Here is a 27934-nt window from a genome sequence, read left to right on the forward strand (position 1 = left end):
CCTCCTCTACTCGCGCAGCAGTTCCAGCCGGTCACCATCTCGCGCCTGACGTCAGCATGGGAACCGGAGACGGGAGGCTTCTTAAAGGGCTAGCTTGAGGGTAAACTACCCTACTCAACAGAATATCTTCATCCAAATTTTAAGTGGGCACAATAAAATATCAAAACATTTAATATTTTAAAACATTCCCTCTATTTGCGCGCGCGTGTGTTTGTGTGTGAGTTCGACAGAGGAAAACCAGGATACCTGGCTCTTCCCCCAAACACGTAGCCTACACACCTATCCCGATAAATAAAATCAATGACTATTCCACTTATATAAGCTAACACATAAAAACAAAGTGTCAGCAAAGGATTCAACATTAAATAAACGGACAAAGGCCTAGGCTAGGCATCTCCAAAGCATGGTAAACTTTTAATCAAGCTCTTTCCCAAATGGTTAACCTATAATTCCTTAAAATCGGATCCATCTTTCTCTGACAAAAAATTTTGGATGGAACATCACCCCCTCCACACATTCACACGAGAGAAAGATAGAGAATTAAAAACTACTGGGTAGAGTCAGGCTAAGCATGCCGGGCGGGTGTATTTCCAAAAGTCCTACGGCATTTGGACTCCTTAGGTAGACTAATGCATGGACTCTCACGCACTGACCATGTTTACTTAAAAGATCTGAGGCCAGAAATGTGTTTAAGCTAGTTATCTCTTCCGGTGGGCTACAGTTTGACATTGGACAAAGTTCAAAGAATCTGCCGATACAGTCAAGTGTCCGTTGTCTGGTTATGACGTAGTAGATAGGTTAGCCCTAGATTTCCTGTAGCCTATTCATATGGCAAGCCGTTCAAGACAAAACGTCTGCCAAAATAACGCCTCCAAGTGTAGATTTTTTTACTTCTTCAGGAGTAAAAAATAGACGTCTGAGCGTCAGACGTCACATTTTTACGTGTGCCACGCGCAAAAACTTTGCGTCTGACGTCAGAGGTAAAAAAAATGACGTCTGGGTGATTTGCTGAAATGCCAGAGATTTGTGCCAGAGTAGACACAGCATTGGCTGCTGGAAACAGGAAATGCAGCCGCTATAGTTGCAGCAGAAGACACAAGATGCCAGAGCAATGTGCAGCATATTCCTGCTCAAATTGGCGGACCATCGCAAACAGGGCTCGGGGGATTACTTTTCACAAGTAAGATTTAACATTATCGTACTATTGGTTGTATTTTGTGAATGCAATATTACCAGAGAGTTGAAAAGGAGCAAGGATCTTTGTTATTGTATGTAAATCGTAGCCAGCTAGCTAGGCTACTTGCTAGGTGTTCAGGTGTTCACCTGGCTATGAACTGAGACTTGATGAGTCATATTCCATAACACTGACTTACATTACAACTGACATTTTAATGCTATTGTAGAAATGAATCAAATATTACTAATATAACATTGGCCGTGCAAATTTTACCCAAAGTGGCACAGACTGTAGCCTATTATCGGGCAGTTGCTACTTGTAGCTTAGCTAGTAATAAGTGTGTTGGTGGTAGCTTCACTATTTCCTGAATAAAGTAACTTTTCAATAGCTTAACTTCTTTATATGAAGTAGTTTGGCCAAACAAGCTACACTTTTGTCATGTGAAATTAGCACAATTTAAAGTAGCTTCCTATGTAGTGAACTAGCCTACTGCTGTGTTTGTGTTACTAAGCTTGCTACATTTGACTGGGGTGGTAGTTTTGTGTAGTGAAGTTTTTATTCATGGCAGAGTAACTGATAGTTTTGCTCACTACAATTCCCAAGTAGCTTGCCCAACACTGTATTATTCACATGTAATTCACTCTAACAAAATCCCTTTTTATTCATTTATTTATTTTATATCTCCCCAGAACAACTGCCTTGCTCAAGGACTACCACAAAAGAGCTGAACAGTCTCCTCACACCCCTGGAACTGAGGAAGGTGTAGCTCTACATTGCATTACTGCAGGGCATCTGCTAGACTTTGACTGAATATTTGATTTATGAGCTCCACCTTCATCACCTTTTTGGTATGGCAACTGCTCTGCCCATGACCGGAAAGCACTGCAGAGGGTGTGAAAACTGCCCAACGCATCACCGGTTCCTCGCTCCCCTCCATCGAGGCCATCCAGGGCAAGCGATGCTTGCGTAAGACGCGCACCATCATCAAAGACTGTTCTCACCCCAACCACAGACTGTTCACCGCACTCCCCTCAGGGAGGTGTTACAAGGATACAAGGATACAAGGAAGTTTATTGTCACATGCATATAGTTACTGGAAGTAAGAAATGCAGTGAAATTATGTCTGGTGTCAGCCTATTTTGTGCATTAATGGGGGTAAAAGTGCAGTAGAAGAGGGGTTTAGTAGATTAAGTGGGCAAGGGCTGCATAAAAAAAAGGGGGGAGGATTGGGATTGGGTGGGGGCACCAACAAGGAGCACCTAAGAGCAACAGGGGCAAGGAAAACTCCCCTTACCAAGGAAGAAACCTTGGGCAGATCCACGGCTCAGGGGCTAACCCAACTGCCAGGGGTCTTGGTGTGTGTGTTGGGGGGATGACAGGGAGATGGGATAGTGTGCTGTGTATGTGGGGAGAGGGCAGTGTGCAATATGTGTGTTGGAGAAGCTTCCCTCATGAGACAATGTGCTGTGTATTGGGGGGCAGTGTGCTGTAAGTATGTTGGGGATGTGTGTTGGAGAAGCTTCCTGATGAAATAATGTGCTGTGTATGTATGGGGGCAGGGACTTACTATTGCAAGCAGAGTACTGTATGTAATGTATGTGAGTGATGACAGTGAAGATGTGTGTGTGGGCGGAGGGGGTGGAGCAGTGACTGTGTGTGTGTGTGTGTGTGTGTGTGTAGGTGGGTAGGTGGGGGCAGTGTGCTGTAGGGGTATGTAGAGGATGTGTGTTGAGAAGATCCTGAAGACAATGTGCTGTGTATGTGGGGGGGCAGTGCAGCAAGTATGTAGAGGAGGCTTACTGTAGCAAGCAGTGTGCTGTATGTATGTGAAGTGATGACAGTGATGATGTAAGTGTGTGTGTTGGGGGTCAGGGACTTACTATTGCAAGCAAGAGTACTGTATGTAATGTATGTGAAAGTGATGACAGTGAAGAGATGTGTGCGGGAGGGGTGGAGCAGTGACTGTGTGTGTGTGGTGTAGTGTGTGTGTGTGTATGTGTGTAAGTATGTAGAGGATGTGTGTTGGGGTCCCTGAAGACAAGTGTATGGGGGCAGTGTGCTGCAAGGGGATGTGTGTTGGGAAGATGACAGTGGACAATGTGTGTGTGTGGGGATGGGGGGGCAGAAAGGCTAGGCAATCAAGGACATGGGTAGATGGAGGAGAAATCAAAAATAATAAATAAAAAGTGTGCAAAAGTTGGAGAGAGATAGTCAGATATGTGTGTGTGTGTGTGTTTTGACGGTGATGAAATAAGAAAATAAATAAAAAAGGTCTGTAGCATAGGGAGAGGGATGTAAAAGTGCTAAAAGTCTTGTAGGTGTGTGTGTGTGTGGGGTCATGAGTGCTGAGGGAGTGAATGAGTGCAAAGTCAGTATAGTGTGAGTTCAGAGTTGGGATGGCCTGAGGGGATAAAAAGAGTTCGATGGCCTGAGTCTCTCAGTTCTGGCTTTGTGACTACATAGGCGCCTCTTCTTGATTTCAGCGTAGGAATAATCCATTGTTAGGATGAGAAGAGTCCTTCAGAATCTTTTTGGGCTCTTAGGAGTACTCTTCTGGAATAGATATCTTGTAGAGCAGGAGTTGAGTTCTTATAGTAACGCTCAGCTGAGCGACTACTCTCTGCAGAGTACTACAATCTCTAACTGTGGAGTTCCCATACCAGGTGATGATGCTACCAGTTAGAACACTCTCAACCGCTGAAGTGTAGAAGGCCTTCATGATGGATGTAGAAACTTTGAATTTCCTTAGCTGACGAAGGAAGTAGAGTCGTTGTCTGGACTTCTTCAGAACATATTGAGTGTTAACAGTCCATGTTAAGTCTTCAGTAATGAGGACACCAAGGTATTTAAAACTTGTGACTCTCTACAGGTTGCCCGCTGATCATTAGTGGGGTGTAACTGTAGTTCTGCTGCTGCCTTCTGTAATCCACTACCATTTCCTTGGTTTTATTGATATTCAGTGTCAAGCTGTTAGATTGACACCACTGTGCCACCTCATCAACCTGATCCAAGTAGAACTGTTCATTGTTGTTACTAATCAGGCCCAAGATCACTGTGTCATCTGCAAACTTGATGATGGAGGTATGACTACTGTTGGCTTTGCAGTCATGTGTGTAGATGTTGTACAGCAGTGGACTCAAAACACAGCCTTGGGGAGCACCAGTGCTGATGGTTAATGAGTCAGATGTCAGACGTCCCCCTCTAACCACTTGTGAACGGTTGGTGAGGAAGTCAAATATCCAGTGACACAGGGTGGTGTTCAGTCCTAAGGCCTTCATCTTTGTGACCAAGGTGAGAGGTACTATCGCGGTTGAATGCTGAACTAAAGTCAATGAACAGCATCCTCACATAATTCCCATTCCCCTCCTCCAGGTGAGTTAAGGTGGTGTGCATGAGGTTTGAGATGGCATCCTCTGTAGACCTGTTGGCTCTGTAAGCAAATTGGAGGGGTCAAGGAGGCAGGGAGGGATGAGCAGATAATGTTTTTCACAAGCTTCTCAAAACACTTCATCACTGTAGACGTCAGGGCTACTGGGCGGTAGTCATTCAGACATGATGGACTTTTGTTTTCGGTACTGGAACAATAACAGACTGCTTGAGGCAAGTAGGAACTGTCTCTTGAGCCAATGATGTGTTAAAGATATAAGTGAACACAGGAGCTAACTGAGCAGCGCAGGATTTCAAAACCCTGTTAGAAATTCCATCCGGTCCAGTAGCTTTTCTACAATTTACCCTCCTAAAGGCATTGCTCACATCGACCTCAGAGACACAGAAAGGTGCATCCTCATTTGCTTCACATGCTGCAGCTAGTCCAATATAGTCTGTGTTTTTCATGTCAAAGCGAGCATAAAAGCATTAAGTTCATCAGGGAGGGCTTTACTCACATTCATCATAGGAGGGGACTTTCTTTCAAAGCCAGTGATGGTTCGGAGTCCTTTCCACACTCGTGCTGGATCACCCTCCAAGAAATCAGCTTCAACTCTGTCTCTATAGCGCCGCTTAGCATCTTTAATTGCACTACGTAAACTATAAGATGCTGCTTTGTAATCCGTCATATCCCCTGAAATAAGCCCAGCATTATAAGTCATGGTGCGTGTCTTTAATGCCGTTCTCACTTCTCTATCCACCCATGGTTTCTGGTTAGGGAAGCTTCGGATCTTTACAGTTGGGATGATGGAATCAGTTAGCATATTGATGTAACTCAATGATACTTCCGTAAACTCATTGATGTCAGCAGAGTTCGTCTTGAACATCTCCCAGTCAACGTTGCTAAGGGCGTCCTGTAGCCTGGCTTCCGATTGGTCAGTCCAGCGCTTGACCTCCTTCGTCACTGGGGGGTCCGTCCGACTTCTCTGTTTGTACATAGGCAGTAGGAAAACAGCGGCATGATCTGATTTTCCGAAAGCTGGTAGAGACTTCGCTTTGTAACTGTTCTTGAACTGTGTGTAGCAGTGATCCAGTGTGTTGTCACCACGTGTAGGGAAGTGAATGTGTTGAATAAATTCAGGCATGGACCGGTTCAGATGTACTTGATTGAAATCACCGGCCACAATAAGCGCAGCTTCAGGGTGCGTGTGTTGTTGTCTATTTAACACTTCTTGCAATTCTGAAACCGCAGCATCTGTGTTGGCTTGTGGAGGAATGTAGACAGCGTTGAATATTACCGAAGTAAACTCACGGGGCAGGTAGAAGGGTCGACAGACGATCGCTAGATGTTCTAGATGAGGCGAGCAGGACTTTGAGAGAACGGTGACATTTCTAGGATCACACCACTTGCTGTTCGTCATGATGCAAACACCGCCACCTTTCGATTTTCCAGATTCCTCAGTCCTGTCAGAGCGAGCAGCAGAGAAAACTCCACCGGAGTGATGGCACTGTCCGGAACAAGTTCAGTTAGCCATGTCTCAGTAAAGCATAGAATGTTACAGTCCCTGATGTCTCTTTGAAACTGTATCCTCGCTCTTAGTTCATCCATCTTGTTCACAAGAGACTGGACATTGGCTAGGAGAATGCTAGGCAGTGGAGGCCTATGAGCTCTATTCCGCAATCTGTTACGGGCCCCGGCTCGTTTTCCTCGGTGTTTTTTCCTTCTGCGCCGAGATGCGTCTCCATGGTTCCCTGATGCATCTCGGAGAATCTCAGTCGGCCAGGTAGAATCGTCAATTAAAACATCCCGAAACAAAAAAGGCAATTCATTTCCGATGTTTCGGAGTGTAACGCCATCATACGTAATCAGTGCAGTGGAAAAGTGCAAAAAATTAGGGGTTAATAAAAGGTAAAAGAGTAAATATAAGCACAAGTTAGGCGGAGCAACCAAAAAGGCGTCCGAACGCGGCGGCGCCATGGCAACCAACTACAGGTCTCTCTGCACCCGTAACCACGTAGCCTACTTGGAATAGCCTACCCCTCAGGTGTCTGAATGGCTGATCTCATGTAAATGTTAATGGAACCTTTCTGTATAAGTATATATACACTCTTTTGATCCCGTAGGGGGAATTTGGTCCCTGCATTTATCCAAATCTGTGAATCAGTGAAACACACACAGCACACAGTGAACACACAGTGAGGTGAAGCACACACTAACCCCGAGCAGTGAGCTACCTGCTGCAGCAGCGCTCGGGGAGCAGTAAGGGGGTTAGGTGCCTTGCTCAAGGGCACTTCAGCCGTGGATGTGGGCATGGAAGAGCAGTGCTCAACCACTTCCCCTGCCCACATTTTTCCTACTGATCGAGTGTGAGATCAGCCATTCAGACACCTGAGGGGTAGGCTATTCCAAGTAGGCTATGTGGTTGAGTGACAAACCTGAGTAAATTGACTCAGAGTAGAAGAGCTGATACAGGAAACATGGTTGTGTGTTTTTTAATATTCATAGTGGCTTAACAGTAATAGAATATTCTGATACTGTATATCATATAAAGTGATGACATCCCAGATTAAAACTGGGAACATAATCCATAATGTTTGACAGCATAGACAAAAACTGGTTTGATACAAGTTGTAATGAGTTAAATGTAGTTGTAATTCCATACACATTTTCAAGTGTTTTCATATTTAAGTTCAGTGCCATCAAAGTTTGATAAACAGACATTGGTTTGGAATAAGTAAAGGAAATGGTGTAACTGAGTTCAATATCTGTTAGAAAAGTTCCATAAACATTGAAAAGTGCAAGTTTGTAGGTTTGTTTCTGATCGTTAAAAAACAGACATTGTTTTTTGGCATAAGTAAGTGTAACAGTTCATTAATACATGACAAAAAGGCCAGCATGTGTTATTCACAGTTCACAGGTTCCAGCCCCAATGAAGAGATCAAATAAAGAGGAATTAAGAAACATTTTAAAAACAGCTGAGACCAGCCCTGTTCAATGCAATCAGTAAAGAATCTGGGAGTGTCTTCACAGGCTCAGTGAGACAGAGGTTACTGTCATGCTGGTGACAGTACATGCACAACTGGTGCATGTAATTTTGTATAATCCCAGTCCACCTTGCTAAAATTGCTTAGATACACTTAGACTGAGAACAAAAGTGCTACAGACAGCAGGTGGCAGTACATAATGAAACTGGGTAAACTCCATAAAAGAGGACCGAGTCATCCAGACAGTGGGAAAATGGGAGAGTGGCGAATGCAGGTGATTAGATTAGATTAGATTCAACTTTACTGTCATTGTGCAGAGTACAAGTACAGAGACAACAAAATGCAGTTTGTGTCTAACCAGAAGTGCAAAAAAGCAGAAAAGTGCAATGTGATATACAAAGTAGTTGGTGCATATAGACAAAAGATATAGTGCAGTGTAGACAGTGTACAGTTGTTTTCAGAAGGTGGTTTAGAGTAGTATAAATTAAATATAAGTATGTGCAGTGTATTAGCAGTAACCTTAGAAGAGCAGAATAAATATGGCCATGTAATATAAACAACATGTACAGATATGTGCAATGTAGTGGCAGTACCATTATAGTAGTAGTAAGAAAAATATTAGATATATGCAGTGTATTATGCAGTGAATATATTACAGACAAACTGAATAAATATGGATATTTAGTATAAACAGATATGTACAGTATGTACAGCTATGTGCAGTGTGGTAACAGTACCATTGTAGTGCAGAAACAGTAACATTATAATAGTATTAAGAATAAGTGTATGTGCAGGATGAAGAGCAGTAGAATATGGCTATGGATAAGTTTGTAAATAAATAGACACTATGAATGGGATAGGGTAGTCCAGTTGTGAGGGGGTGGGGGATGTCCGTCTCCTTGTTGTCCCTGTCAAGGCTGCCATGGGCGTATAGTATATAGTATAAGTATATACTCTACGGCCATGGCAGCCTTGAGTCACCATGGTCGTGGACACCTCAACAAGCACAGACAAGGAGGCATCAGGCGGGGGCGGGGGGGTGATGGGGGCTTAAGTTCGTTGGATGTCACCGGGATGCAGAGCTAGAGTTTAGTAGGGTGACAGTCGCAGGAAAGAAGCTTCCTCTGAACCTGCTGGTTCAGGTGCGGAGAGACCTGTAAAGCCTCCCTGAGGAGAGTGGGGTGAACAGTCTGTGGTTGAGGTGAGAACAATCTTTGATGATGCTGCGCGCCTTACGCAAGCATCGCTTGCCCTGGATGGCCTCGATGGAGGGGAGTGAGGAACCGGTGATGCGTTGGGCAGTTTTCACACCCTCTGCAGTGCTTTCCGGTCATGGGCAGAGCAGTTGCCTTACCAAAAAGGTGATAAAGGTGGAGCTCATAAATCAAATATTCAGTCACAGTCTAGCAGAATTACATGTGAATAATACAGTGTTGGGCAAGCTACTTGGGAATTGTAGTGAGCAAAACTATCAGTTACTCTGCCATGAATAAAACTTTTAGGCAAGTCCCTCCACTCGGCGGCCATATACCAACGTTTTAAGGGCACTCATCGGGCACAGTCTTTGGGTCGAACTGCGCGTGCGCAAGGCTTCACGACACCAATCTTGCTCCAGCGGCGAGATCACAACACATGATTGGCACGATGTCTTCACAACACACCATATGATTGGCTCAATATATTCACATGTCAACGTTTTGCCGAGGAAGGGGTGGGATATGTGTAGACAACGGCCATATTGGCGTGACAAACTAGCCACATGCATTTCTATAGAGTATTTTTTGAGTGCTGTGTCTCCACATTAGAAAGTCTCTGCTATAGCGCAGTGTTGCCAACTATTTCCCCCAAAACAAAAAACAGTGATGGCCCTTTAATTCCCCTTTACACCTGTTTGCTTTTCTCCTAGGCCTACTCAAATAGACAACTTTAAGAGCCTAATTTAAATATATTTAATTTAATATACTTGTATATTAGGGTAATTGATACAAAATCAATGAAAATCAGTCATTTCCAACCTATTCCCAACTTCAGCATTTGCTTTGTACAGCTTGAAGTCTGATTATAACTTCACCATAGGCTACACACAATTTAACCTTACGACAATGGCTATATTTTGGATTTATTTAGTTAATGTCACTCGGACAGACCGACAGAATGTTTTCCCCCTCAGCCGACAGTCTGTCATGCATTGACAACATTGAGGCTACATAGCCTAAACGAATGCTTTAGGTTTTTCTAACTTGTATGCTCGATTTTGAACTATCTGCTTGTGAATGAAGTTGTAGCCTACTTTCCTTTGTTGAACGGTGCTGGAAAGCCGCGTGTCCCTGTTTTCCTGTCATTGCTCTCGTCTCGTTGACTCTGGTTGTAATCTCACCCGAAGTTGCTGCACCTTCCAGTAACGTTGTCTGAGCTGTTAGATCTATAGAACATCTACTTCCGTGGATAACATGGGCTGATACTACATAGGCCAGTCATTACTTTTATAATCATGGGGCAACGCTTTGGGCGAACTCGATGTAGGCTAATTCACAAACGAAACAGGCATGATCTTACACAGCACAGCCAAACTCACTGCTCACTCAGAAGAGTAAAAAGGGACGTTACATGCCATCACATCAGAGTCTCAAAAAGTCTCCAAGAACGCCAGAAAAAGTAGCTAGATTTGTAAGCTAAGTCGCTTTTTACAAAAAAAAAAAGTCGGCAGGGGTCTAAAATCTCGCTAAATATGCCGACAAAGTCGCTAAGTTGGCAACACTGCTATAGCGGCTGCATTTCCTGTTTCCAGCAGCCAATGCTGTGTCTACTCTGGCACAAAGGCTCTGGCATTGCAGCAAATCACCCAGACGTCATTTTTTACCTCTGGCGTCAGGCTTAAAGTTTTTCGCGGCGTGGCACCGCGTAAAATTTGGCGTCTGGCGGCTCAGACGTCTATTTTTTACTCCTGAAGAAGTAAAAATCTACTGCGTGGAAGCGTTATTATTTTGACAGACGTTTTGTCTTGAACAGCTTGCCATATATTCATGCATGTGCAGTCCAAGCATGTCATGTTAGGACAGCAAACATAACACGCTTTATCTCTGTCTCAGTCACACTGCACAGAAAGCAAGTTATCGTGGGCTCTAAACAGAACAGGTCCGGATCCATTCGCACACAACCCTGCCGCGGCAGTGGCAGATTGCGATAGTCTATCCGTCCTGGGTCGATTTTGGGCCCGTGATGAGCTGCATCCGGATCCGTTTCTGACCCGGTCGTCAACCATTTCAAAAATGCACTATGCCTACTACTTCAAGTGAAATAAAAATGCAGTTTTGTGAATTCCGTAACTAGTTTGGACACGAAACAAACATGCACTAGGCCTACAGGCTATGCACTTTACTGTAGAAATACAATATTTTGGACAATATAATAGCCTATTATGCAGATAGGCCTATCTATATTTTGTAAGGGATCTAGCAAATTCGTTCCGGATCCCCGGTTTTGGACCCACACATCCGTCTGATCTTGCCAAAAACGAGTCTGACATTCTGGCGGATTCACTGACTTGAGGGCGAGTCCGTCCCCGAGTCTTTGATATCCCATTCTTCCCTCTCCACTTCCCTTTTCTCTTTTCTTGCCAAATTTTCACTATGTCCGCCTGGGTCGATAACTCCAAACATGTATGGCCACATAGACGGCGAAGCAGACGAAGACTGCGATGCTGGGGCTTTTGTAACTCAAATATATTAACAAAAAGTAAAACCAGAAGCGACTTATGTTGCCGGATGGAAGAGACCCGTAGTGGCAGAGACCGCGAACCAAAATGATTCTGTTTAGTCATGTAGGCTATATGCTGCTGAAACACATAAAAATAATTTTAGGTGACGCAACTACGCGCTTCGTGCTGCACAGGAATGCACCAAGTAAAGATGCACTCTAGCACGGGAGAGGATAGAAAGATCAGAATGGTTTGACCGAAGATGGGTAAACGTTGCCCAGCAACCATATCCCAAAATTATGCGGAGTCAGACGTTTCCAAAGATTCTAGGCTCTGATCAAAACGTTAGACGTGACAGTAGGCTACTCAGAACTCCTGTTTAGAGTTTGACACTAAAATAGAATAGCCTAGTTTTCCGATTCATTCCAGCTAGGCTAATGCTAACACGCCCATCTGTGCGCTTTCAGAGGAATTAAACGAGGGCTATTGTAATAACAGCATATTGCAATGGTCACCTGTAAGTCAGTCCCTGTTTTAGCACCTTTCTGATGAAAAAAGGGACAGATCAGCTATTAAAGGCGCAAGAGGAACATATCCACTATGAAGGCGGAATGCAGCTCCGTCAAAGAGTTTAACGAACTGACACTAACCATTCACATTACCTGGGGGAACCGTGACCTGACGGAGTAGCGTAGTCTACCCTTTGGCCGCTCGACCAATCATTCGTGCTCTGCTATTTGGCTAGGCGGTTGGCACCGGGAGAAGAAGACGAGAGATTGTGTCTATTTTATTTATTCAAGTCATCACCCGTTCCTGAAGCCACATATCAAGCAGTAGCGCCTTTATATTTTGTGTCACCATACAGACTTGTTTCGCTATTTGTCTGTTGCGTGCATGCTCAGTTCCTGCACCGGCCGTTAATAGATAGGCGAAGGGTTCCGTCTTACCGACACTGGGAAACGGGTTAATGTCAGCATGAGCGGTGGTGTATACGGCGGAGGTGAGTGGCAACAGCTTTTTAATGCAGCCTATAATAAACAGTCTCAGATGGTTCATAAAGGATTGAAGTAACCTACGCTCTCTCTCTCTGTCTCCCTCTTTCTATCTCCTCTTCACACACACACACACACACACAGAGAGACAGACACTCATGCACAACTCCCACAGCAAATGCATTAGCCTACCATGACATCACCTCACCAACTCCTGCGTTCTGCTCCTTTTTTTGGAAGGCATGTGCAATGTGTTTACACTGTCCTCTCTCTCTGTGTGTTTTTAGATGAGGTAGGTGCACTGGTGTTTGACATCGGTTCCTTCTCCACACGGGCAGGTTATGCAGGAGAGGACTGCCCCAAAGTGAGTCTCCTGTCCACCTTGCCACACTCCTATTCATCAACCCATCTGTCCATCAGCCCCATATTTGTCATTATGGTGCACCTATATAACTGATTGTCCTTGATGTTCATCCTGATTGATCAGTTGGGTACTACCATAGGCTGACTTCCCCACCTCTCTGGGAGTACACATAGAAGAGGAGGGGTCAGATGAGACGGAGGCGGGGCAAGAGAGTTTGGTTGGGCGGAGCTTTCACCTAGACACACCCGCTCTACATGTGCCCCGAGCAGGAGTGGAGCTAATCTCACCGCTGAAGAATGGCATGAGTATGACTCACACTCACACACACAAACACACACACACACACACACCTTCTCGGTGTCCAGATTGGTGAGCTGATCTCGTCTGTGCTGTGTGAAACCGATGAAGACTGCGTGGGAGCGACTGCTAGTCTTATTCATGTTGGTGGCAGCCACCGTCCTGGGTCATACACATGACAACAGTCAACACAACCAGCATTCACAACACACACAAACAAGTAGCATTCACACACACACACACACACACACACACACACACACAAAACCTGCATTCATACATACATAATCAACACTTACAATGATAACAGCAGCTACAGTGTTAATATGTACAGTATGCAAGTTAAAGTATAGCACATACAAAAAACAGTACCGGTACTAACAAATAAATGATCAAATTAGATTCAATTTTATTTCTATAGCATATCTAAATATGTGTAAATGGACACAAACACACACACACACACCGGGCCTTGATCCCGCAGTCCTTTCTTGAATTTCCCCTTGGGGATCAATAAAGTATCTATCTATCTATTTATCTATCTATCTATCTATCTATCTATCATCATTAGGTTGTGGATGTCGGCCAATTTTACACAGGACTCACCAATTCACAAGCACACACAAACCAGCATTTAGCACACATTAACATGCTATGTTGCTGTTATGTCACTCTTTCTCCCTGTTTCTGTGTCTGGCTCAGTTGAGGACTGGGAGGCATTCCAGGCCATTGTGGATCATGTATACAGCAAATACATCAAATCAGAGCCCAACCTACACCCTGTGCTCATGTCTGAGGCCCCAGTAAGCAAACATGCTTTTCACATGCTTGCACACACATACACACACACACACACCTAAAGTGGTGCTAATTATGAATATTCATGTGTGTTTCTGTCTGTCTGTGGTGTGTGTGTGTGTGTGTTCCTTCACAGTGGAACTCTCGTGTGAAGAGAGAGAAGCTTACTGAGCTGATGTTTGAGCACTACAACATACCTGCCTTCTTCCTGTGCAAGACTGCCGTTCTCACTGCGTATCCAATCACAACTCCTCAGTCGCCAGTCATCAGCCATCATTCAGGCAGCATTAATCAATCACCAATCAAAAATGCTGAAAAGTATTATTCAAACATCAGAATCTAAACTGCACAAGGGACACTGTTCAAGTTACAACCAATGTGCCTTATCCAACTGAAAACTTCAAGGTGATATCTGTGATTCTAATCCAATATGATTCTTGTGAAATTCAGTGAATTGCACTACACAACCCTCGAGCTTTCTGGTCTGTGTGTACTGAAAAAACAATGTTTGTACAGAGTTCTAGATCTGTAAATGGGAAACAAGCATAGTGGCTAACAGCAAGCCTAAAACAATTCCAGCCAATCAACATGTTTCTTTAGGAGCGTGAAATGGAGGGCTGCGATTTGTCTGGTGGTTGAGCCCAAATATCCACAACCATTTGTCAGAAGTACAGAATCCACCATTTAATGCTGCAACTCTAACACCAACATGCTTTTGCATCAAACTAATAGCATGCTTCCATTCAGAAAAAAACAATTGCTGATGCAGTTCTCTCAAGCTAAAGTGTTTTGTTTCAGACCATGATGCACACGCTTGAAACATGTACAGTAGTTACATGCACATACTGTATGTATGCAGATCAAAATTGCATTCATTAGATGGTTTTCATGGCATCACATACCCTTAACATCATTGGCTATAGCTTTGCTAATGGCCGTGCAACAGGACTGGTGTTGGACAGTGGAGCTACACACACCACCGCCATCCCAGTGCATGATGGGTATGTCCTGCAGCAAGGTAAGGAATCACATACACACACACATACTCAATATGAACCCATTGCACCTTGTCTCAAGGTGTTTCCCTTCAAGGTGTGCATAACTATTTAGATAGAATTACCAGTGTCCAGTTGCATTAAGTGTGCTTGTTTGCTTATATAACAATATTTTTATTCCTTTATATAACAACAATATTTTCTTTCCTTTAAAGGATTCTAGCCTAGTTTACAGTAAACTTTGTTGCCTGTATACAGGTATTGTTAAATCTCCCTTGGCTGGAGACTTCATCACGATGCAGTGCAGAGAACTGTTCCAGGAGATGAATATTGAGATCACACCACCTTATATGATCGCTTCCAAGGTGCAGTCTGCTTTACTTTTCATCTTTCTCTCTTGTTCTTTTGCCTTTCTCTCTCCAAACTGATTTCCGAAATCTTTATTTGCATATCATGTTTGTGTGTGTTTCATGTGTAGGAACCGGTAAGAGAGGGTGCGCCTCCAAACTGGACTAAGAAAGATAAACTCCCTCCAGTTTCAAAATCGTGGCACACTTACATGTGCAATGTAAGAACATCGGCTTCGTAATTCACACTTGCACTGTTGCCTCACACAATATGGGACTAATGACAAGAAAACTACGCCCACACTAAATCCATTTTCTATCTGCTTTGTTTACTCATTCTCCATTCCGTTCTCTATCCAATTCTGGATTCCACACGCTAACAGGAGGTGATTCAGGATTTCCAAGCATCTGTTCTGCAGGTGTCTGACTCCCCCTATGATGAGCAGTAAGTGGTGAAATCTTCCATCACACCATTTTATTTATCTTAGTTCACTGCACTCAAGTCCATGTTGACGGGGTGTTTACATTTGACTGCACAAATAGAGTTTTTGCAGTTTGCTATCTTCAAATCATGATCCAAATTTCATTTCGAGCTGATGTGTGATCCTAGGTAGCTATGAAACACCATTCTTAGAAACACACCATATCACACACAGACATATACACAGTTTTTTTTACAACTTATTTTTGACTTCATGGGATAGAGGGTGTGTTCTGACCAGCAGTGTAAAAGGCATTTCTTGAAATCCATGTGTTTCCCATACCAACAGACTAGTGCACTGGCATTCTAAGGTTTTTTGTGTGTGTGTGTGTGTGCATTTCTGTGTTTGTGCGTCGCTCTCACGGGCGTGGTTAGGGTGGCGGCTCAGATGCCAACTCTACACTATGAGATGCCAAACGGCTTCACCACAGATTATGGAGCTGAGCGCCTACGTATCCCAGAAGGCCTCTTTGACCCATCTAACGTCAAGGTAAAAAGGCTCATATCAACATAACACCTCGGTAGACTATAAACAGGGCAACATCCCACTTTACTCTAGAGAGACCCAGTAGGCTACTATACTTCTGTTGCATTTTCAAGAGTACTGCATAAAGTATAAAAGGAGCTGTCAATATATTGATAGTGTTTACATGCATGTCAGGACACAACAACACCAGATTACATTATATAATATTATTTCTCCTGTATTAGGGTTTGTCAGGGAATACCATGCTGGGAGTAGGTCATGTGGTCACCACCAGCATCGGAATGTGTGACATCGACATCCGTCCAGTGAGATCCATTTACATAATCTAATCATTCTCTGTGTAAAAGTGAGATGGTATGTACAGTGCAACCCAGAGGCGATTAGAGAGAAGACTACAGGGGAAGCTCTAGCCTGTCTACATACTTCCGGTCGATTTCTTTTCCCTACAGTACTCCGTCTGGAATAGGTTGATTCTTTCGTTTACCGGCAGTTGGGCAGCCGACCAACCAGCGAACAGTTGGCGTCCCTGAGAGCGATTACGTACCCAGGCATGGTGTTTCAATTACTACGTCCCCGCCCCTGAAGCAGATCGCCTTGAATACATCAATGTAGGGAGCGAAAATTACTTATACTTATGAAATCTTTGAGCAAATGTAAATAATAGTTTAGCCTATTAACAGGAGTGTCATGAACGAAGTCACAGTGGAGTAGGATATTATATCGTCAGTTAAACTTTAGTCATAGATTTTGTCACTTGAAATAGGCTACGAACGTACCCGAGTCAAACTGTAGTTTAGTAGGCTACATGGTCGGGTCAAAATCGCTATTTTTCAAACACTAAGAAGGCTCGACATAACTTGAAACTTTGATCGAAGCATCATCAGTGTCTCTACATATGATGATATGATCAAAGTTTCATGTAGTGTCGAGCCTTCATAGTATTTGAAAAATAGCGATTTTGACGCGATTGTATCAAAAAAGTAGTAGCCCTATAGGAATCCCATTCAAAAGGTCATTTCACCCGAAAACGACAACGCATAAAAGCTTAAAAGTGGCGCTTTGGACGTACTTATGCATTTATATGATAGTTTGACTTGGGTTACATTTACAAAACACTATATGATGCATTTTGGCGAGAGTTACGCAGATGAAACGTGTGATTGTTTGCTGATAAGATGCACCCGTGCTTGTTATGGGCGTGCTGCAGAGAAACTTCTCTGTATGACGAAACGCCGGTTGTTAGTGATTGGTTCAAAGCGGTTCAAAGGAACTCCAATGATTTTAAACCTCAAACTGGGCCCTCCCACCCGGAAATAAACGAACGCCTATGGATCTAGGCCAGACTCTCTGCGAAGTCAGAAAGTCTGGTTTCCAGGCTAGGGAAGCTCAGCCTCCTCTAAAATATCACGGAAAATCGCATCAAATAACACTATTAGCCTACATTAGCTTCTAGCCTATTATTCCAACTAGAACATGCTGAAAACATTTTCATCTTCATGGCTAGTTTGTTCAGCAATAAGGTTTTGCCGGTCTTTTATCGTGATTTCGCACCCGTAATACATTGCTGTGACGACACAATCCATCAAAAAAACATGCAAAAAAAACGCTCGGCTTCACTGGACTTTCAATAGGCGTGTTCGACTTGAGGCAGATCTGACTTGGTCTGGCTTTCTACAAACGTGATCTTCAAAGGCTAGCCGGGAGGAGCTACAACAGAGGGCAGCTCATCCCGGACAGACAGGCTACAGTCTGCCTGACGTGACTCGCGGGAGATATCGCGGAATTTTGTTTGCAATAAACACAGCAGAACTTTCATTCTTACTCATTAAAATGAGCATGATGACTGACGAAATAAATTCTTATGATGTAGTTTAAATAAACCACTGTTGTCATACAGTTAACAGGCCTGCATTGTAGCACATAAATTCAATATCAAGTGTTTCCCCTATATATGTGTCTATCTATTTAGCCAACAGCAGAAAATAACAGAATATCCAAACGTTTTCAGTAGGCTAGCCTACCATTGTTGCAGAAATCACGTATAAGAAGGTATCCCTTTGATTTCTGTTTATTTTTTGATATTCAACATAAGGAAGCAGCATGAGACTCCCGTCATAATCGTCATGAGGACATTCCTCCCAAATGGCCTTATCACGTCTTTGAACTGACGTCATGAGGGCGTGTTTTAGCTCGTGCAGCTCGTGGAAGGGTGCATTCATGGTGCATTCAGAGCACCTCGGAATGACAAGGACCGCCCCCATGGCTACTTTGTTTTTCCGACAGCAAGTGTTCATGTGCTTTGCCGTCGGAATGTGTGACAAACACGGATGCCACAACAAAGGTTAAAACATACACTCACTAATCCTAAACAAACAACTGTATTTGCTTAAAATATAGTGTAAGATGCTCGTGAAAGAAAGATATGCAGCTTTCAGAGTGACAAAAGCGGCAAATTCCCAAGTTCACATTAAAACTGTTAGACATGAAAGGCCACATGGACTACAAACGAACTACAATGTGACGACAAAAGTGATGACGAGCCCCTAACTGGGCAACTCTGTTAGCAAAATCTAGCCACAGTTTCCGACCTCTGACTCACACATTAAGTGACGTGAATGACGCGGAATGATGATGTTTTCACTGGGAGAAAGGTTTTTCCGAAGCCCATAAACGCTAGGTCAGAGCACCTCGGAATGGCAAGGACCGCCCCCATGGCTACTTTGTTTTTCCGACAGCAAGTGTTCAAGTGCTTTGCCATCGAATGTGTGACAAACATGGATGCCACAACAAAGGTTAAAACATACACTCACTAATCCTAAACAAACAACTGTATTTACTTAACCTGTTGAGGAGTACGGTCACAAATATGTGATCAGATGCAGCTGGGCCCCTGGGAGTACGATCACAAATATGTGATTAGAACGTTTTCGAAAAAGGTTCTATAACATGACGCAACAATTACCCTCAGGGACTTTTCTGCCATTAAACAATTTTAAGAACACTGAAACTATAGAACGTTCGCGTAGAATTCTAGAAGGAGCCAGGAAAATAATTCACTCTCTGGGGAACGGCATTGTCTTAAAGTATTCACTCCTCAACAGGTTAAAATATAGTGTAAGATGCTCGTGAAAGAAAGATATGCAGCTTTTCAAGTGATAAAAAGGGCAAATTCCCAAGTTCACATTAAAACTGTTGGACATGAAAGGCCACATGGACTACAAACGAACTACAACGTGACGACAAAAGTGAGGACGAGCCCCTAACTGGGCAACTCTGTTAGCAAAACCGAGCCTGAGTTTCCGACCTCTGACTCACACATTAAGTGACGTGAAATGATGATGTTTTCACTCGGAGAAAGGTTTTTCCGAAGCCCATGAACGCTAGGGAAGGCAACTGCAAGATCTGTCTGCAGGCTAAGGGTGCATTCAGGGCACCTCGGAATGACAAGGACCGCCCCCATGGCTACTTTGTTTTACCAGAGCCCGTCTACGGAGAGCCTGGCCACTCCGTATTAAGTCCCATTGTACCGAATTTTGGTTGCAGTTCCACCAGAGTTCCACTGGGGGCGATCGCCATGAGTGCAGAATGAATGGGAGTCAATGGAGCTAGACGGCTAAATTTGTCTCTTTCACCTGATTGTCGTTGACAAATCTCAGATTTGATTGTAGTTTGTATAACTTCAACATGGGTTATAGGTCAAAAGTTGAATGAACAAGTACTTATGTCCTTTTGATTTCTTACAGGTTGGATCGTTGTTGCCCATAAAACACTAGCATTGTACTAATGAATGACGTCATTGACACGGTTGAAATCCTTTTTAGAACAATTAAGTGACTTTAAAAAATATAATACTCAACCAAGTGTATTTTCTTTGCCTCCCCTTTCGAATACAATATTCAAATTACTTGAAAAAAAATTATATCCCGAGAAAAGTGGATTTTGAGGGGTACAGCTCCATAGACCTCAATGCATTCTGCACTCGTGGACGAGCGCCCTCATGTGGAACCACAGAAGGAACTGCAACCAGTTCAGAAACCGGAAGTTTTCCGAGAGTGGCAGTTCTCCCCTTATTAGACATTCTCTGGTCCATCCCAGTATGCATTGTGTTCAACCCAGCATGCATCACATCAAGTCAGATCTGCACAGATCTGCCTCAAGTCGAACACGCCTAATGGCACTACAGAGTGGGCTGATCTCAGTGCAGAAAAGCTAGCTCTTTATTGGACAAGCGCCACAAAATAGTCATTTCCAGGGAAGCCCGGCGTCTCTGGGACAGTGGGATGGCCTGGACGCCGAGCTTCTGTATGATGATTGGAGGAACCGTCATAGAGTCCCGCCCCTTCTACTTCCGGTCCAACTTTCAAAAAATTATGAACGGGAGTTAATGGAGAGATAACAATTATTTTTTGGTCCAGTTTGAATTGTGCCACGAATTTCACATATGATGTGTGCGAATTTAAAAGATAATTTTTCACGTCAAGAAAGTACTGTTGTTCGATAGACTTCAAAAGTTATGTTGGTTTTGTGCGAATCCACTCAGTGGACTACATCTCTCGTCTCGAGCGATGTGCGTCACCAACGTAATGAAATGAAGCGTAATGAAAAGAGCTGTTATGCTAGTTAACGGTTGCATCTTGCTGCCTGCTATGTCACTTAACAGTATGTAATGTACAGTCTATGGATGAATACAACTTACCTGATGTGTTTAATCCTCTGACTCATGGTATTTTCTTCGGCAAGGAAAGCCCAATTAAGACCTGTTGCTGGTATGCTTGTACAATCTAGTGTGGCTGTAAATGAGCTAACGTCACTAAGCGACTGATGGGTTTTGTAGTCGTTGGAATTACGATCTTTCACAATGTTGTAATTCAATAGTTACGAAACAAACTACAAATGTCTTTACATGAAAAATTTTCTTTAAAATTGACAAACATCATATGGGTAATTCAAGGCCCATCTTTATGCAAATTCTGACCACTCCAATGAAACGAGGTTGTAGGTCCTTTGTTCTGATGCCTGTGAAACTTTGGTTCCGCTTACAAGACAAATAATGTTTTAACAATCTCTTCCACGGCCACCTAGTAGTCCATAAAACAAACGAAACTAGGATTTGGATGAATATATTGACTGTTAGTGTTTCTGGTGAGGATTTGAGATTGCATTGAGTAGTTTAAATAAAACAAGATTTCCAAATGGCTTGCATAGTTTGTTTAGGCTATTAATGTGTTGTATACTGTTAAGTACATGCCTAAAATTGTGGTCAATTTGTGGAAAAACACTTAAGATACGTTAAAACGAACTGAGTATGAGCTGGTAACTGACATTTTAAACAAAATGCCCACACACGACTGAACGAGGGGAGGCAGTGCGACTCTACGCGTATGACGTGTCGTGCAAGTGGATCGGTACCGTCAGTGTTGGCAGGTGAAGTCGAGAGGCAAGGCAAGTTGCAGCTCAAATTCTCATAATTTGGGAGCAATACAGTCGGTTTCTATTTGTCTTTGTAAATAGCATACTGTAAATAAAACCGTAATGTGGAGTTACAGAGTTTGTGACTTGCTTTTGTTTCGTAGGTAGCGCGCTATATAACGGTGTAGGCTACATTATGCCATGTCAACTCTATAGCCTACTGTTTGGCCTATTCTGGGTTTTGGGATAATTGTTGCCCTCAAAGAACAATATAGCACCTTAATAATATTAACTGAATAATTGACCATTTTTATCAGAGCTTCCCCTGTTAAGAGCAGCAATCGCCACTGGTGCAACCGGAACGTTTTCAGACCCTTCAGAAGTTGTTTACATTTTGTCATGTGTTTGGAGTGTTTTGTAAACAGACCCTCAGTTATGATGCTTGCAATTGAGCTCTGGTACATCCTACTTCTGCCAATGATCCTTGAGATGCTTCTAGAACTTGATTGGAATCCACCTGTGCCTAAATGAATTCATTGGATATTATTAGGAGAGGCACACATCTGTCTATATAAGGTCTCACAGTTGATGATGTAGGTCAGAGTGAAAACCAAGCAGCGAGGTCGAGAGAATTGTCCATAGATCTGCGAGACAGGATTGTGTCATCACAGAGATCTGGGGAAGGATACAAGAACATTTCTGCAGCATTGAAAGTGCCCAAGAGCAGTAGCCTCCATCATTCTCAAATGGAAAAGATTTGGAACAACCGGGTCTTCTCAGATCTGGCCGCTCAACCAAACTGAGTAATTGGGGACGAAGGGCCTTGGTCAGACAAGTAACCATGGTCCCAATGGTCACTACAGTAATTTCCTGTGTATAAGCCACATTGTGTATTAACTGCAGGACAGTGTTTTATGCAAGATAGATAGATAGATACTTTATTGATCCCCAGGGGAAATTCAAGGTCTCAGCAGCATACATACAAGACGAACACATTCTTTAACAGCAGAAGAGTAATTAAAGTATATAATATAAAAACACAACTAAGCAGTAAGGACAGTAGAAGATAAAGAATATGCTAAATATACTAAAATACAAATTATACTAACAATTAATACAATATATAAAAATATACTAAAATACAAATAACTAAATTACAAATTATACTAACACTTAATCTAAATCAATTCTAAAACAGTATCCACATAGTGGTGATTAATAAATCAGAGCGCTTTGCAATGACTGAGGCAGGGACTGAGCCTGTGATTCTCTGTGCATAGTAAGGTATGGTAAGGTGCTCTAAGGTGCTCTGTGTGAATGAGTGTCATGGTGGTAGTGCAGTGGTGATAGTGGTCATGGTGATAGTGCAAATGAGTAAGTCAACAGTGCAACAATGCAGAAATAAAGTAAAGGAAAGTCTATATATCTATATATTTAACTATTTAAGAAAATGTATAAGTGTGGCCACAGTTCGGCTGTGGCATGGAGGGGGGGGGGGGGGGTTATGCATATGTGCTATGCAGAGAAGTCTATCTCTCCTCTTCCCTTAAGTGAGGCATTGAACAGTTCAATGGCCCTGGGGACAAATGACTTTCTCAGTCTGTCAGTTGTGCAAGGCAGTGAGCGAAGTCTCAAGCTGATCAGGCTCTTCTGTTTAACAATAGTGCTGCGGAGTGGGTGACACTCATTGTCCAAGATGTTGATCAGTTTGTTCAGGGTCCTTTTGTCAGATAGTGAAGTGATACACTCCAGTTCAGCTCCCACTACAGAGCCAGCTTTCCTTACCAGCCTGTCAATTCGCCCCACATCCTTCTTCCTTGTGCTTCCACCCCAGCATACTACTGCATAGAAGAGGACGCTGGCAACAACAGACTGGTAGAACATCCTGAGGAGCTTACTGCACACATTGAAGGACCGCAGCCTCCTCAGGAAGTACAGCCTGCTCTGCCCTTTCTTGTAGAGTGCATCAGTGTTGGCTGACCAGTCCAGTTTATTGTCCAGGTGGAGACCCAGATACTTGTAGGTGCTAACCACCTCCACATTGACCCCATCAATGTGGACTGGTAGCAGAGTGGGCTTAGACCTGCGGAAATCCACCACCATCTCCTTGGTCTTTGAAGTGTTAAATTGAAGATGATTGAGTTTGCACCATTGCACAAAGTCCTCCACCAGGCTCCTGTACTCCTCCTCCTGCCCGTTCCTGATACACCCCACAATTGCAGTATCATCAGAAAACTTATGCATGTGGCATGACTCTGTGTTGTAGCAGAAGTCAGATGTGTACAGGGTGAACAGGACTGGAGAGAGCACAGTTCCCTGTGGCGCTCCGGTGCTGCAGATCACAGTGTCAGAGAGACAGTTCTTCAGTCTGACGAACTGTGGTCGCTCGGTCAGGTAATCTGTAATCCAGGTTACCAGGTGAGCGTCCACACCCATCTGCAAAAGCTTGTCTCCCAATCTGAGGGGCTGGATGGTGTTAAAAGCACTTGAGAAATCAAAGAACATGATTCTCACAGCACTTTTCCCCTTGTCCAGGTGGGAATGTGTCCTGTGTAGAAGATAAGTGATGGCATCGTCCACGCCCACTTTCTCCTGGTAAGCAAACTGTAACGGGTCTAGTGCATGGTGTACCTGGGGTCTGAGCATGCCTAAGACCAATCGCTCCATTGTCTTCATCACATGTGATGTAAGAGCGACAGGTCTGTAGTCATTAAGCTCACTAGGGTGTGGCTTCTTAGGGACAGGGGTGAGACATGATGTCTTCCACAGTGTTGGAACTTGTCCAAGGCGTAGGCTCAAATTGAAGATGTGCTTCAGTGGTTCCCCCAGTTCAGCAGCACAGGCCTTGAGTAGCCTTGGGCACAGTCTGTCAGGCCCAGCTGCTTTATTGCTGCGCAATTTCTTAAGTTGGACTGTCACTTGATCCTTTGTAATGGTGAGGGGTGTAAGGGGAGGGGAGGGGGAGGGGTGCATCTGGGATCTGTGTGTCTGATGGCTGTTGACTGAGGTCGTTGTCACCTCATTGTTCGTGATCACCATGTGTGGGAGGGGTGCAAAATCCAGTAATGGTGGGGGTACGATAGCCTGTGATGATGGAGGTGAGTGTTGCGCTGGTATTGAGGGGGTGTGAGGGTGGGGGCTGGGGGATGGTGGACAGACCACCGCCATTGGAGCTGGAGCAGGGGGGAGTCAAACCTGTTGTAGAAGTGGTTCAACTGGTTAAGCCCTGTGCAGGTCCCCTCCACAGAGCTGCTGTTCTTCTTCAGGCCAGTGATAACCTTCATGCAGTCCCATGTCTCCTTCAAGTTGTTTTCCTGCAGCTTCTGTTCCACCTTCCTTCAGCTTGAATTTGAGTTCCCCTTGCACGCGCCTCAGCTCTGCCATGTCCCCCTCTCTGAATGCCATCTTTTTCCTGTTGAGAAGGGTCTTGACATTGCTGGTTATCCAAGGCTTGTTGTTGGGAAAGCAGTGTACAGTTCTGGTGGGAACAACAATGTCCATGCAGAAGTTCAGGTAGTCAGTTGTGCACTGTGTGACCTCCTCCAAGTCCCTCTCCATTCTGTAACACACTCCAGTCAGTACACTCGAAGCAGTCTCTCAGAGCCTCATCCACTTGGTGTCCACTTCCCTGAAGGTGCGTGTGGGAACTGGTAGCCTCTGTACTTTGGGCTTGTACATTGGCTGGAGATGAATGAGGTTGTGGTCTGACTTTCCCAGTGGGGGGAGGGGGTTTGCACTGTATGCATCCCTCATGTTTGCATACATGAGGTCTATTGTCCTGTTTTTCCTTGTAGGGCAGTCAACATACTGGTAAAAATTTGTGAGTGTGGAGTCCAGTGTTATGTGATTGAAGTCACCAGAGATCACAAAAAAGGCGTCAGTGTGTTGGGTTTGAAGCCTTGCGATTGTGGAGTGGATGACGTCACACGCTGTATCCAGAAGAGCTCGAGGTGGAACGTAAACACAGACAGCAATTGCGTGCGAGAACTCCCTCGCCATGTAGTACGGACGGAGACTAACCGCTAATAACTCCACATCCTTACAGCATACAGTCTCCTTTACTGTTACATGTCCGGGATTGCACCATCTATTGTTAATGTACAGCGCCAGTCCGCCTCCCTTCTTTTAACAAGATAGATATTAACAAGATATATTCAAGATATATATTAACTGGCCCTGTTTATTAACCTCATTTTTGCACAATCAGTGTATAAACCTTGACTAATAGTTGGGAAATTATGGTATGAATGAGGTCCAGCTGGTCCAGAATGTGGCAGCAAGACTGCTGACCAGATCTAAAAAGCGGGAGCATATTACCCCCATTCTAGCCTCTCTCCACTGGCTGCCCACCCAGTACAAAATCTAAGATTTTTTTGATGGTTTTTAAAGCTCTAAATGGCCTGGCCCCACCCTACATATCAGATCTCATCCACTACCATTCAGCCCCCAGGTCCCTTAGATCCTGCATCAAGGGTCTTCTGCACGTCCCACGCTCCAGACTCAAGCAAAGAGGAGATAAAGCTTTTGCAGTAGCTGCACCACGATTTTGTGTACCACACTTCGGAGTTTAGTGCTGGGCTGGTGGGAGCCTATTCCCAACCTTTCTCAAGGCACATCAACGGTTAGCCCGAGAATTCTTGTCGCAGCTCTTCGAGTCACGGTAAAATTTAATTTTTGGCACATAGCTAATTTAGATACACTTATGGTGTGGGTGCTTGCGTTTCTTTAGGAATCCGCCGATTTGGTTTGTATAGAAATTAATAGTAAGTGACACATACACGTAAGAGGTTGGTAATATGTGACGTTCCGAACTTACTTAGAGAATTCCTTTGTGAAGATGAGAGAAGCATATAGAAGACAATTGCAAGTGTCATAACAAAGGGTCTGAATACTTATGTAAATTATATATTGTCTTTTTCTTAATTTACAAAACACTCCAAACACCTGTTTTTTGTGGAGTATTGTGTGTAGATTGATGAGAAACATAACAAAATGTGGAAAACTTGACAGGGTCTGAAAACTTTCCTGTTGCACTGTATGTGCTCTTGTTTGTGTATGTCTCATGGGCCAGCTTAGTCCTAGACTAAATATTTTTCTTTTCTTTTTTTTTTCATTCACAAAGGACTTTGACACTATTGCGTTAAATGTGTTATCAAAATAAATTTGACTTGCCTTGACTAATCCATACAGTATACTGTATATCCTATATTTCTGAGTGAGACAGATGTGGTCCCTAGGAGGAAGAAGGAAGAAAAGGCAAGTGTAATTGAGTGCAGTTGACTGGAAGAAAGGCACTCTGTGCATATATTGGACTTTGTTATTAAATATACTTATGTCTTTTTCTTTAGGGTCTGTATGGCAGTGTGGTTGTTACTGGGGGCAACACACTGCTACAAGGATTTACAGAGAGGCTCAATAGAGAACTGTCACAGAAAGCACCGCCGGTAGTCTCTCTTGTACACACACATACACACACACACACATACTAGTAATGTTTATACAGTACTAGTAATGTTGATTGTTAAATGAAATCTAATTAGTATCTGGAACCTTTTTTCTTTCTCTCTCCGTCATTTCTAATTCTCTGTAATTCACTGTAAGTACGCTTCCCATCTATCTCTCTGTCTCTTTTTCTTTATCTCCTTTGCTCCCACCAGAGTATGAGGCTGAAGCTCATAGCCAGTAACAGCTCAATGGAGCGACGATTCAGTTCCTGGATAGGAGGCTCGATACTGGCCTCACTAGTGAGTCTTTCTCCAGCATAGTCTCTCTCTATACATATCACAGTATAGCCTACATACACACAGATTATGCTACACTATACACACATACACTCACCCACAATTGTACATGCATATATACACACCCACAATTATACATGCATACATACACACACATACAATTAAACATGTGAAAGAGAAAGACTCTTCTCTGATTTGTTCCTAGTCTCCTTCACCTCTCTCCCTCTCTCTATCTGTTTCTTTCTCAATCCTTCACTTGACCAGGGCACCTTCCAGCAAATGTGGATCTCCAAGCAGGAGTATGATGAAGGAGGAAAACAGAGTGTGGAGAGAAAATGTCCATGAATGCACAAACACACACACACACACACAAACACTGAAACAGCCATCATACCACACTTAAGATTCACCATATTTAACATGATCGGCTTTGCATGATATTCTGTCGTGTTCATCTGTGTCCCTGCTTCCTAAGGTCTGTTTCATTTATTATTTTGTGTGAAGTTGCTAGTTCATATCACACAATCTCATACACGAACAAAATCAAATGCAAAAAGTCTAGGCTGAAGACAAACACTAATAAATAATGGACAAATCACAGTAAAATTATATTGGTCTGAGTGTCTGGTGTCACACATCACAGAAACAAACGATCTCTCAAGTATGTGGTGCCCTCTGTAGGTGAAATGTAGCATCTGAATGTCTGACATGGGGATGACTTTTTGACAGAACAGTAGCCTAAAAACCTGAATTCATACCTGCAAACTAGTCGCTTTTCGACCGGTTTCGCCGTTTGGA

General features: G+C 43.6%; 1 protein-coding gene across 6 annotated transcripts; it reads left to right on the plus strand.

Annotated features, from left to right (window-relative positions):
• The first annotated feature begins 3 nt into the window (after positions 1-3).
• Positions 4-27745, plus strand: actl6b (actin-like 6B). Of its 6 annotated transcripts, none has more exons than XM_048236373.1 (15): positions 4-100; positions 12505-12581; positions 12705-12886; positions 13581-13681; positions 13813-13910; positions 14600-14694; positions 14930-15036; positions 15150-15239; positions 15402-15463; positions 15875-15989; positions 16211-16291; positions 26616-26651; positions 26744-26839; positions 27053-27139; positions 27401-27745. In XM_048236373.1, exons 3-15 carry the CDS (start codon positions 12883-12885, stop codon positions 27479-27481), a joined length of 1053 nt encoding a protein of 350 aa, XP_048092330.1. In that variant the 5' UTR covers positions 4-100; positions 12505-12581; positions 12705-12882; the 3' UTR covers positions 27482-27745. The 6 variants fall into 6 exon arrangements, with proteins under 6 accessions (XP_048092330.1, XP_048092328.1, XP_048092324.1 ...); XM_048236371.1 differs by lacking the exon at positions 4-100 and adding an exon at positions 11524-12225; XM_048236367.1 differs by lacking the exon at positions 4-100 and adding an exon at positions 11524-12225 and having other exon boundaries at positions 12721-12886.
• Positions 27746-27934: the final 189 nt, after the last annotated feature.

Source organism: Alosa alosa, chromosome 24, assembly GCF_017589495.1.
Source record: "Alosa alosa isolate M-15738 ecotype Scorff River chromosome 24, AALO_Geno_1.1, whole genome shotgun sequence".
Lineage (NCBI taxonomy): Eukaryota > Metazoa > Chordata > Actinopteri > Clupeiformes > Clupeidae > Alosa > Alosa alosa.